This window comes from Colias eurytheme, chromosome 3 (assembly GCF_061535395.1).
Source record: "Colias eurytheme isolate Ceu_HAF_F1 chromosome 3, ilColEury1 Martin Lab GWU primary, whole genome shotgun sequence".
NCBI classification, from domain to species: domain Eukaryota; kingdom Metazoa; phylum Arthropoda; class Insecta; order Lepidoptera; family Pieridae; genus Colias; species Colias eurytheme.
The window spans coordinates 7,376,929-7,389,620 of NC_142982.1; the positions used below are offsets into that span (position 1 = coordinate 7,376,929).

At 33.7% G+C, this 12,692-nt stretch overlaps 1 protein-coding gene across 1 annotated transcript in view; it reads left to right on the forward strand.

The window, feature by feature from the left end:
* The window catches only part of jbug (filamin-type immunoglobulin domains fbug), a 64,789-nt gene that overhangs the window by 14,745 nt on the left and 37,352 nt on the right, over positions 1 to 12,692 (forward strand). The window contains exons 8-20 of the mRNA XM_090119822.1: positions 366 to 529; positions 803 to 978; positions 1,585 to 1,697; positions 2,003 to 2,184; positions 2,937 to 3,179; positions 3,394 to 3,520; positions 3,754 to 4,162; positions 4,508 to 4,680; positions 4,898 to 4,997; positions 5,344 to 5,518; positions 6,019 to 6,188; positions 7,351 to 7,442; positions 8,152 to 8,328. Of these exons, the coding sequence (XP_089975948.1) occupies positions 366 to 529; positions 803 to 978; positions 1,585 to 1,697; positions 2,003 to 2,184; positions 2,937 to 3,179; positions 3,394 to 3,520; positions 3,754 to 4,162; positions 4,508 to 4,680; positions 4,898 to 4,997; positions 5,344 to 5,518; positions 6,019 to 6,188; positions 7,351 to 7,442; positions 8,152 to 8,328 (2,301 nt within the window). The remainder of the gene's footprint in view (positions 1 to 365; positions 530 to 802; positions 979 to 1,584; positions 1,698 to 2,002; positions 2,185 to 2,936; positions 3,180 to 3,393; positions 3,521 to 3,753; positions 4,163 to 4,507; positions 4,681 to 4,897; positions 4,998 to 5,343; positions 5,519 to 6,018; positions 6,189 to 7,350; positions 7,443 to 8,151; positions 8,329 to 12,692) is intronic.

Consider the following 12,692-nt stretch of genomic DNA (forward strand, 5'->3'; position numbering starts at 1 on the left):
GGAAAACTGCCGAATGATCCAAACTGTCTGCAAAATATCTCTAATTCAACATGTGAGGTTATTAAAGAACCACTTATGAATAAATTATTTAAAATATAATGATTATATTATCTATAAAGGTATAACATGTTCATATAAAGTTGGCTATTCATAGTCGAAACTCGAATCTTGTCATCAAATTATATACTTTGATCTTGTTTTATTATTACACATTACAAAATAACATTCGTTACAATAAAATATATGGCATAGCGGAAGGACGTAATAGCTTTACATGCTTTATAAACAATGTGTGCATTGAGCATCTTTCGTAGAAGGGACATTACATTGTAACAATAATGAATTTAAATGACTTCTCATTGCAGGAGTCCAGCCAGTATTATCAGCCAAGGACATGAGCTCTAGTGACGTAGAACACTTAGGGGTAATGGCATGGGCTACCCAGTTCCGAAACATCCCGCCGCGTCCGCCCGTACACGACATGTTGCGAGTCGCACTCGATTCCACTTCGGGGAGGGTAGGAGAGCCTGTAAGTGCCTCGGGATTTATTTTAAGGAAAAAGAACATTAATATTACGTAACGCGACTGGGTGTGCTCTCGAGCGAGACGAAGCTAATCTTGGAAATTAACTCATTATTTATTGCAGATTTTTTGTTGTTCTTTCCTGTTTCACACAAAGCTTTACATGTTTAGATATAGGTTTTTACGGAACATCTTTAATTAAAAATAACTCAGTAGCATAAGCAGAATTGAGAAATGTTTTAATTTCATGAAATTTTATTGGAAATTCTCATTTTTGCAGACATATATTAAAGTGGAAAGCATATCGAGGGATCTTTCAATATCTGAAGTGAAAGTATACATAGTGAATCCATTAGAGCAGGAATCGAGGCTCAAGCTGGATTCGAGAGGTTCCGGGGAATTTGTACCGGAACACGCTGGTATGCACGAAATTGTTCTCGTCGTCGACGATATCAGGTAACTTTATTGATACTTTATTGACTTCACTCTTTTATTATAAGCATTTACGATCTCGCTATAAAATTTTAACAAGCTTTAATTAAAACAAAGGAAACTGAATGCTCTGCTGTTTTCATATTATATATATTTCTGGATTTTTGTTAAAATTCGATGAGCGCATGGTAAATAATTGTAATTTGTAATATTAAAAAAGTATTTTTATAAAGGTTTTTCATAAAATACAGTGTTCAATGAATTTTTACTCCGAAATGAACTATTTTGGCATAGTAATAAAGAGTGTGAAAAGTGAAATATTAAAATATATGAATCCAAGTAATGCACGCAGTAGGTATATTAGTAACTTCACATAAAACACACAATAGTGGCGAACATTTGAAATAATAGATAGCTGCTAGTCATCAAAATATTCGTATCTTTGTTCGTAGAAAAACAACGACAGCTTTTATGTCAGGGATTTTAAAAGCCGTGTAGGTATTGATTGCTATTGCATACGCCGTGCATACGCCTAACAACTTGCGGGCTAAAATCTTTGATTTAGGATAGGTCATTGACCTTTAAAATGTATGTAGTAGAATACATACTTACATAATTTATTTTATACAGGGTTGATGGCAGATACTTTTTCCGAGTGTTGCCAAGACTGGTGTCGGTACCTCCACCTGGCATGGCGCCTTGTGCAGCTGGTAGTCTTGTGGAAGTATTAGTTAGTGCAACAGGTATTGTATAATTAATATTTGATTAGTCGACTAAACTAAATTTCCTTATTCAAAAAAATACAGTGTTTTTATAAGAATATTATGATGGACCTTATTATATGCAACGCATGTTAACATATTTTACATTGTTACTCTTTTATAATTTATTTATACCATATTTACAATAAAATTTACACAAGCCTCGTATTTAAACAAATAAGAAAAACCATTAAAGAATTTTTATAATACAATTTCTAAGATAACTTACTCCGAAAAAAAGTACTGTAAAGCCGCCTAAAACCTATCTAAACAATTATAACAAACAGGTGCACCACGCCGCGAAGACATAGACGTAACAGCGCATTCACCAAGCGGTCGAGCGGTACCACTAGAGGCGCGGCACCCGCCACCGTCAGCGCCAGGCACCACCGCGTCCAGCGCTACCTTCCAACCGGACGAAGCGGGCACTTGGACTATCGCGATCACGTACAAGGGAGAACATATACAGGTTGATAAGTACTTCTTTTCATAACACAATGACAGTTTGTACTTATTTTTAAAATTCCCATTTTTATACGAAGTTTTGAATTTGTATACAGTATTAATTTTTTTTGTCGACATGTTTTACTTGAAAAGGTGCGATAAAAGTAAAACAATATAGTTACTGACTTTTTTATTTTTATGTATCTATGTAAAATAAAGTAATATAATAAAAAAAAAAACAACATAGGTATCTATCAACGATAATATTTAAACATATCTATGTTGGAGAAAGGTTTTGCTTTTAATTAATGAAGCAGAAGTTGTGTATATTCTTAATGGACTCGCATTAATCAAATCACTGTTTCCTAGAATTCTCAAAGCGCTAAATGCTAGCTTAACATTATTGAATTAATTTTTATAATCCACTTTTTATAAAAAAAGGGAAACAGTGGAAATGTTTATTTAAACTCCTATTCAGTTAGAAAAATAGATCTCGGATTATGTAGCTCGTGTAGACTAAACAAAAATCAATTACAATACAATTTAAAATGTAACATGTTTTCTTTGTGAACGATTTTACCCATTGTAATAAAACTATAATATTTTTTTAAATTTTATAGTTTTATTAAATAATTGATCTACAAAGAGTTACACTTATATAAGCGCTACATGTTCCAATTCCAATTTGAGTGCAGTGCATCCTAAAATCGAATAGAGCTCCACAAATAATTCATCGACCAAACATGCGATGCATCTTCATTACGTAAATAATTACAGGGTGGTCCGTTCACGTGCGAAGTTTTCGAGCCAGCGGGCGTGCGGCTCAGCCCGGGCGCGCTCGAAGGGGCCGAGCCACTCAAACCGCACTCCTTCGAGTTGGACACCAGCGGCTGCGGCGTCAAGGGCGACCTGCAGCTAGACATCGTTCATGATAAACGAAGCGTAATGTGTGCTCTAGAGAAGTTGTCGCCAACTAAATATCGAGCGACATTCATGCCAAAGGCACCGGGAAAGCATCGGGTAAATTCAACTTATATATGTGTTACACATGCAGTTCAGGATGTATTTTGATTCACATGAATGTCCAGATATATTATCTCTTCAGTTCCACGAATACATTTAATCCATTAAAACAGTATCTAGTATGTAGTATAATAGTGAATAATAATTACACTTAAATGTTACCTTTCAATACATATTCACACATATTTTTAACGTAATATTATATTTGCAGTTGTACATATATTTCAACGGTTATGATGTTCACGGATCGCCGCATGTGTTTAGAGTAGGGTCACGCTCTAAAAAACCCAGAGATAGCGCGAGCCCATCGCCTGCGTATGCCAGAATGTCAAGTCCAGGTATTTATAAAAAAGAACAGAACATTTAGTAAAAAAATCAGTACTGTTTATAATTTATTATTCTTAAGGTATTCTTATTTTCAAGAACTAGTAATATTTAAGTTCTCATATAAGATTACAAAAATAATCAGCTCTTTAAAACGTTCTACATAGGTACATAATTCTTTAAACCAAAAATACCACTGTAACTGCCGAATAAAAATTTTGATGCAACGTTTTTGTGTTTTTTTCAGTTACCCGCTTAAGATCTGAAAGTCCTCACAATCCATACAATTTATACGATTCGAATGCTACAAAATATAACACGAGCTCAATAGATCGACGGGAAGAGCGGCGAGATTCGAGCGATTATTATAAACATGGATCAGATGTCAAAGAAAAATCTTTCGATGTTACCGATTCGTATACGTCTAGGGTGAATAAAAAAGAAACTTATAAATACGAACCTGAAAGTCCACGGAATAGAACAGCTAGTCCGATAACATCGAAATATTTGGGAAATGGGTCGAGATTAGACATTAACAGGTCAAATAGTCCGTACAGAGCGAGCAGCCCATACAGAGCGACAAGTCCAGTCGGCCGGACAAGCCCGCTAACCAGGAAAGACAGTCCTTTGAATAGGACGGCTAGTCCAATTAACCGGTACGTGTGATAGCCAAGATACAATATATCTACGTAGCTCTAGAATGATTGGTTCGTGTTTGTGATTGAATGAACCATCGATGTCGGTCCTGTAATACAACCCCTCAAACAGAATTAATTGCACCTACTTTAAGGTTAATGAGATTGCTCTAACGCAATTTGTGAATAGGATGCAGTCTGATACTTTAAGAGCCTCGGCTAAACACAAAGACTGCAGTCTGCAACTGGAATAGTTTTAATTTATGTAAATGTTTCAATTGTGCTCGGAAAATAAAACTAAAAATGGAAGCTGGCATAGATATCAAGTGCAATAAGTAACAAAATGTACTATTCCTTTTGTTCCAGAGTTAATAGTCCGACGGAACGCTACAGTCCCGTTACAACTACGAAACGCGTAGTAGAAAAACGATCCAATTACAAAATGTACAGTTCATACAGTGGCTCTCAAGATAATCTTGATCAGAGCAGTCCATTATCATCATTGGAAAATGAACGTGCCAGGAGATATGGAAGTCCAGGTACTTTATATTTAAAGATAATATGAAAAGTAAAAACATAGATGGCACTATAATTAATATAGTTACGTTATTATAAAATTAAAAATAGATCAAATAACCAAATATCCACAACTAAAATATGTAATATATTTAGCAAGATTCATGTTTGATTTATTAAAAATAAATATAACACGCAAGATTTTTGGTATACCTAGTAAACTTCATTTATTTCAAAAAGGGATAGGAGAAGGTGGGGATCCGGGAGGGAGAGCACCCAGCACAAGAAAAGATTCATGGGATTCAGTTGAGAAAACAAGGCAAATGCTCAGTAATAATAGGTGAGAATAAAATTTTGATTATGAGATAATTATTACGGTTCGTTAAGTAAACAATTTGTTTTGTAATTAAAACTTTAGTTAAGACTTTTTGTATAAGAAACAATTTCCATTCGTCAAGGACAATAAAAAAAATGTTTCAATCTCAATTATGAATATATATGAATATATTTGGGGTATAAATTCCAAAAAACGAAACGCTGCAAATGTAGTTTATCAGGTTGTATTCTCACAGAGACGTCTATTCAAAGCACAGTACCCACGTGAAGTGTTCTGTGTTCACGGTAAATTTCTAATGAATTGATGTTTGAAATCAATCACAAATGGTAAATTAATGTTGTCCAAATAGCTTGGAGCCAAGCAATACAGAGCGGTACGGACAGAGCACACTCGAGCGGGAGACGCAGCGCAACACGCAGCTCAACAAGCAGCTCAACAAGTTTAGCGATTTGTCGCGCGACTCGTTCAACCGCCAGCTCGACCGGTTGGCCGACGAGCACGAATCCGACACTTACACCAGCCGTGTAAGTAAATTCTACGTGTTTGATGAAATTGTACTCAACTGTGGCCGGCGTGTATGCTCAGGTGGAAATTAGTTTGTCCATAATATAGATGTTTTGGTTAATTTAAAGTGGTAATAGGTAGCCCAATGAACGTGAAATTTTATGTTTTGCACGCTATTCGTGTTACTTAATTTATGAGCATTTCAATGCAGATGTGCATATAGTTGAAGTGACATTATGCTAGTGCGATCTATACAGATAACTGTTAATTATTGTATTATTGTAATGTAATCTATACTTGTGATTTAAAAAATTAATCAGTGTTATAAGATATAAAAATATATGGGTAGTATTATTAGCTATAACCTTTTTTGTAGATATTGATGTAATGAAATGAATCAATAAGTTGATATGATCGTCAATATATTTTCGAAACAAACTAATTATTGTCGGTACTAAACTTAAAGTTACGAAATATCTGAACCCAATAATCCCACTAATAAGAGATATTTTCTATGTAGCAAGAGTTCAAGCGGGAAGTACACGAGAGCTCGTACGTCGTCCGCGACTCCTCTTACAGCAGTGTGGAGGAGAAGCGCCAACAGCATCAGTCTTTTTTATCCAATAGGCCCCCCCGCGACCCGACCGGGGGGGCCCCCACTGAGACGGACGCAGCTCATGCCCGTTTCAGGTAACTTTCCTCTGTAATCTGATTTGCTTTGCTATACAAATATTGTGTGTGGCTCTGACAGGATTGATAAAACTATGTTTCATTTGATGTTAAATTTGTCTCTGTATTTGTGCAAAATCAAGTAAAACAAGTACCTCATCGACATGTAGAAGGATAAACAAACAACCACAATGTCTAATTTCAAATGTTACTCGTACCCAAATAGAATTATATCAAATTCATTGAAGCATTGTATTAAACCGCTGATTTTATATTCTTTTATGTATTGTTACACTTTAATATCTTGTCAAAGGATCGCAACACGAATACATAAAAAGGACGGACAAGTAATTTTGTGTCCGGAATACAAAAATTCGCATGTAAAAATTGAACCGAATGTGCAATTTATTTCGTGATCCGTACTCTACCTACCTAGATGTACCTATCTTTTTCCCTATTATTTTGCGTGGTTTTATACATATTTGCAATCTATTTCATCTATGTTCTACTATTTATGATAAAATTATTTTATAATAGGTATAGTTGCTGTTAAGTTATGGATATTGTGCTCCATTAAATAAATACTGCATTGCTATGAAGGTATACACAGAAATCAGAATAGTTTTTTAAGAAATGGGCAATTTGAAGCCTTCATTTTTGATTGGCTAAAAATCACAAAGAATATTATTAATAAATAAATTCGTTAATAATAGAATAATGTGTCTTTCCACAAAATAAATAGGTGCAGGTGTATCGATAGAAACGACCGCCAAGAACGAAATAAGTAGTCTATAAAGAAAATATAAAGCCTTTAAACGGAAATGCGTTCTCAGCGCAATAAATTTTGGAATCCGTAGTAACGGCCTTCTTGCAGCCCCCTGGTGATTCGGAATTTCATTTATATATTCTGTTACTACAGATAATAAATACAAATAGTATAGCACTCATTAATTTAATATTATTCTTAGTGGAAAAAAGTTTATAATCTATGCATTGCCATTCTAATCGAATGAACTTTTTTTTTTCAGGTATTTTATGATTAAAATATTTCTGTTTTGCCTCTGTCTTTATATCATAAATTAATAATAAATATACTAATTGTCGTAATCTTGTCCTTGGAAGTAGAAGTGCTTCTCATGTAACCGTTATTTGACTAATTTAATGAAAACTTTATTTGTTGCAGACCCATTCAAAGGGATAACAATAGAGGTGCCAAAGGAATAGTAATAAAACCAACTTACAAAGGAGTTGTAGGGCAACCTGTTGAGTTTATAGGTAATTACAAGGTCCAACAATCTGTTTTTGTTAAATAAATTCGCTCTTTTAATTAACGGAAAACTTCTCGGAAATCGCATGTTTTTCCCAGAGTTAGGTTAAGGAAATTTTGTCAATGTATATTTTAATTATGAGACCATTTTCCGAAAATTTATTTTATTTGTTGAAATATTTTCTCAATTTTTTTTTTCATTCAGTACAGTAGGTACATATCTAGCGATCGTCAGTATTTTATTTATAAAAAAATGGTAAAACTTTTCCTTTTCCTTTCTAAACAATATCGTTGTAATTAAGCTCTTGCTCTGCTTCTTGCTCTAAATTTAATTCAAACCAAATGAAAGCTTATTTTAAAAATTTGAACTCTTGTATTCATTTAATAAATGACTAATTAAGGAAATATAATGAGTTCTACTTAACATTTCAATGTTTTTTCATATCAGGTTCAAATTAATGATTTAGGGTCTCTAAAATGAAATTACAAAATAGTAATTTTGTTAATGTATATAGCAAATCTTTTGTATAATATACTATTATTAATTAATAAAATATATTATGACTTTCAGAGGCAATTTATAAATATTTAGATCGCAATTTCAAACATTACATCGATCAACTTTTTTGTACATTTTTTCTTTGATTAATTTTGCTAGTGGTCACACATCGCAGTCATATCTTTTCTCATACACTTTCGTATCTTTAATTTGACCAGTGGATGCCAGCACAGCAGGCCCAGGCCAGCTAGAGCTAGAAGTGTCCGGCGGTAACGGAGCGCTGGTAGCGAGTTCGGTGCGGTCGCTCGGCGCACACAGATACATCGCCGCGTTCACCCCTCGGGTGTTACGGCCGCATTCTGTGCGGGTCACTTTTAACAATGAACACGTACCAGGTAAGGCTTCTTTATTATAGACAAGCTTCGCTAAATTGTTTTGCTTTGTATTTTATTTACGCGCAGAAAAAAGTGGCCAGTTTTAAAATAATTGTTTAACTTTGTGAACGGCAACGCGTGTGAATTTTATTTTTGAATAAATATTGATATACATTATAAAAGTGATATCACTTCTAGTGTTAATAATGAATCGAAAGTTGCATCCTTTTTAAGTTCATTTATATTAATAAATAAGGTTTAAAATTCGCTGATATCTCTAACTTCCGATAATAAAAATAAACGTTCACAATAATGTGGTTGCAACTTTGCCCGATTTACGATTTTGCCTAGATCCTCTTCGCTATACTCTTATCTCCACCGCAACAGAGACAAAGTATAATTTATTTTCGGGTAAGGTTATGAAGGGATGAGCCCACTTACCTACCTATTAAAATATAATAAGGGACGACCGAGGCCCTAAGAAGCTAAAGGGCAGTGGTAGGTAGACGATTTTTACTTTAATCGGTTTTCTTTAAAGTCACATGTACAGTTTGGATTTGTGACTTGTTATCGAAAATGAAAATTCAATACCTTGTCCTACGATAATATTATGTGTCTTTTATCTGCTGTGGTATATTGTATGGTATTTGGTATATATTTTTGTAGAGGATTGACTTAGTTTTTTAGCTTCCTAAAAATTATGTAATACTGTCTGTATATTACCTAATATTGGGTTACCTGGCAGAGATTTATTTTTAAAAGATTAGATCCATTCACCATAATAATGTGTTGCATAAGATGGCAATAAATATATCCTGTATGTAAATGATGAGGATATCACATATTATTTTTAATTCAAACACAGTTTCAATAAGAATGGATGCTCTTTCTATGTTTTGCATTTGAGTACGTAACTCACCTAAAAGCATAAATCAACGCAAAATACAGAAATATAAAATTGTGTCAGATATTATTGCTTCCTAGTTGATGTCACATATTTATGCTTTTTGTGAGGAATCGATGCAAAATATAGAAATATGAAATTGTGTCAGATATTATTGCTTCCTAGTTGATGTCACATATTTATGCTTTTTGTGAGGAATCTATGCAAAATACAGAAATATGAAATTGTGTCAGATATTATTGCCACCTAGTCGGTGTCACATATTTATGCTTTGTGTGAGGAATCGATGCAAAATACAGAAATATGAAATTGTGTCAGATATTATTGCTTCCTAGTTGATGTCACATATTTATGCTTTTTGTGAGGAATCGATGCAAAATATAGAAATATGAAATTGTGTCAGATATTATTGCTTCCTAGTTGATGTCACATATTTATGCTTTTTGTGAGGAATCTATGCAAAATATAGAAATATGAAATTATGTCAGATATTATTGCCACCTAGTTGATGTCACATATTTATGACTAGCGGTCCGCCCCGGCTTCGCCCGTGGTACATATTTCGAAATAAAAGGTAGGTCTTTCTCAAGGTCTAAAGATTATCTGTGCCAAATTTCATCAAAATCGGTCCAGTAGTTTATGCGTGAAAACAATACATACATACATACATACAAACCGTTCCTCTTTATAATATTACTATAGATTTGTATGAGGAATCTATGCAAAATACAGAAATATGAAATTGTGTCAGATATTATTGCTTCCTAGTTGATGTCACATATTTATGCCGTGAGAGGTTGTCACAATTATTTGCTGTAACATTTTCGTCACATAATTTTGATGCCACTTTATTATGCTGCCTACTAATGTCAGATATTTTTGCTGTATACGGGCAGACAGATATTATTGAATTAGTTCTAGTGACAGATATTTTTGCACATCGCCCCCTAGGCATATATTATTGCTCGTGACTGTACAGCATAAATCCTTTACAAGTTCACTTTTGAACCTATTTTTCTTATCTTTGGAAAGAATCTTAGTAAATAATTTTGATTTTATTAATTTATTTAGTTTCCTTGATGCTTAGTTTTTTTTTTCTCTAATTCTAAACACCGACAATCTTAATAGGTAGGCACGTATATATTTATTGTACGTAGGTATTTATTTAGCACGGTACCTATTCATAATGGTTAGTAGGTATTGTTATTATATCACGTAAAAATAAAACATAAGAGAAGATTAAAATATATATTAATAAATACGCTATAGGTATGTAGGTATTTATCTTTTTCTATTGACTGCACATCTCGACCTTTTAATTGTTTCGCGGTCACGGCCAATTATTTCACACGTCACTTAATACCTATGCAGGTAATTACGATTTATGATCATATAAATTACAAGTTCATTAAAAAATCTAATGAAATACAAAACTTAACGAGACATAGGATTACAAAAGAACCAGTCATACCGCATACGATATAAGTAATTTCTAATCAAGCTATTATTATGTATATCTACTGGGTAATTCAATAAATCGTCTACTAATTCTAATGTCAAAGCTGGTAAGGCAAACAGTCTACCATACAAATTAACTTAAAATACACCTTGAAGTAGTACTTACATGTTTGGTAAAAGTGAACTCTAGTCTAGAATTACGATTACCGACTGAATGTAGGCTCTCGAATTCCCCGGCGCCATTTTGAATACCTGAGTGACGTCACGCGGCTGGGCGCGGGCGAGCCGGAGCCGCTTGCGCACCGCACTTCACAATTCACATTCGGCCCACAGACGCATTCGAACGAGGCTTCGCCTCTCGAACAAAATGCATTTTCGTCGTACATATCTAACCATATGTGTTAATAAATACTAAAACGTAACAGTACCTCTCTGATCTTTTGTACAAGAACAGTTGAGTTATTCAGTGTACCTGGCTTGTACGTGTGTATTGATTCCGCTTAAGTGTTGTGATTTCTTTCGTGCAGTGCCCTAGATAGCTGTCACCGAGGGAGTGTTTCCGTGTCTCAAAGGTCTCTCCGGCCTCGATAAGTGAGTCTATTTGCATATACCTACAGAACACTCGGAAGCCTCCACACTCATCCATAATGTACGTGGGTGAGACACGTCATTGCCGCTGTTAAACCTTTTTTTCAAATTATCCTATTCGAAAACATCGTTATTACAAGTTGGTAATCATTTAAAAAAGTCTTATCTCTACTTTTCCATTTTATAAAAATAACATAATCTGTTTCATAATATATTTAAATGTGTAGTAAATTCACACTATTAAATTAGAAATAGAAAGTGATTCAAAGGAAATTAAAATAGAAGCTCATTAAGTTATGCAAAAGTTACATTAAATACGGATCCGAGAAATTGCAATTACATGATTGACATTTACGTAATTTCTAGAAAGTGTAGAATCTCACTCTACGTGCAATAAAGTTGACTATAAACAAAATCTATTTTTTTATTACAACATCAAATTGAAAACATTAGATATCTCAAAGTGCACAAAAGCTAAAACAATGGTCGATTATAATGTATATTCATAAATTGTCCACGATATGTCAGTTATTATATGATAACAAAGCCATTATAATCTCTGTGATTATAATTATTATGCAGCGAGGAGGATATCCTTCGTCTTCTGTTTCGCATCACCGCATACAGACAAAGAACACGAGCGTTGAACTCTTTTATAGGGAATGCTTACCGCACCCTTTTATCAATTGAAATACACAAAAAACACCCCTGTATTTATGTAGGTTAATGGCCTATATCCGATTGTATGCATACGGATGTATGCTTTTTACATTTCGAGTGATTCCTTTCAAAGCCTTGGCTTAATGTTGCGTGACTTGGAGAAAAATATCGTGCTAAGCCGTATCGTAACTAATAACGTGTCGGCCGGACTTGTACTGATATATTATACACTTATGATTTGCAATAAATGTAATTAGAGCAGTATTATATAAGAAGCAATCGATTACACGCATATTTTCTTTCTTTCACTAGTTTTATGGTCATCTAAGGTACAGTGTACTATGTCTATACATAACTGTCATGAACGCTTGTCTGTACAACTAAAAAAGGTATCAAAATAATACAATAAGTAAGGGTTTCACAAATAGTCAATCTATTAATTATTATAATTACATACTAGGAAAGGACCTATAACAAATTAATTTGCATTAATTATTTATATGGTATTAATTAGACTTATTATACAACCTATAACTAATTGAATCATTTATGTACCCATTATAAAACATACTAATGCTTTAATTTTCGTATATTATAAATCAATGTTATTTATTTATATTAAAAGAAATAAGAAATTGATTATATCATACATACGCCCAAAGTTTGATGCAAGCGGAATTTAATAGTTTGGCTAGTTTTAATTAGAGTACCTAAAGCAATTAATGGATAGCAAATAAACTTGAATGCATAACGAGTAAAGACGTGGGACGTAAAA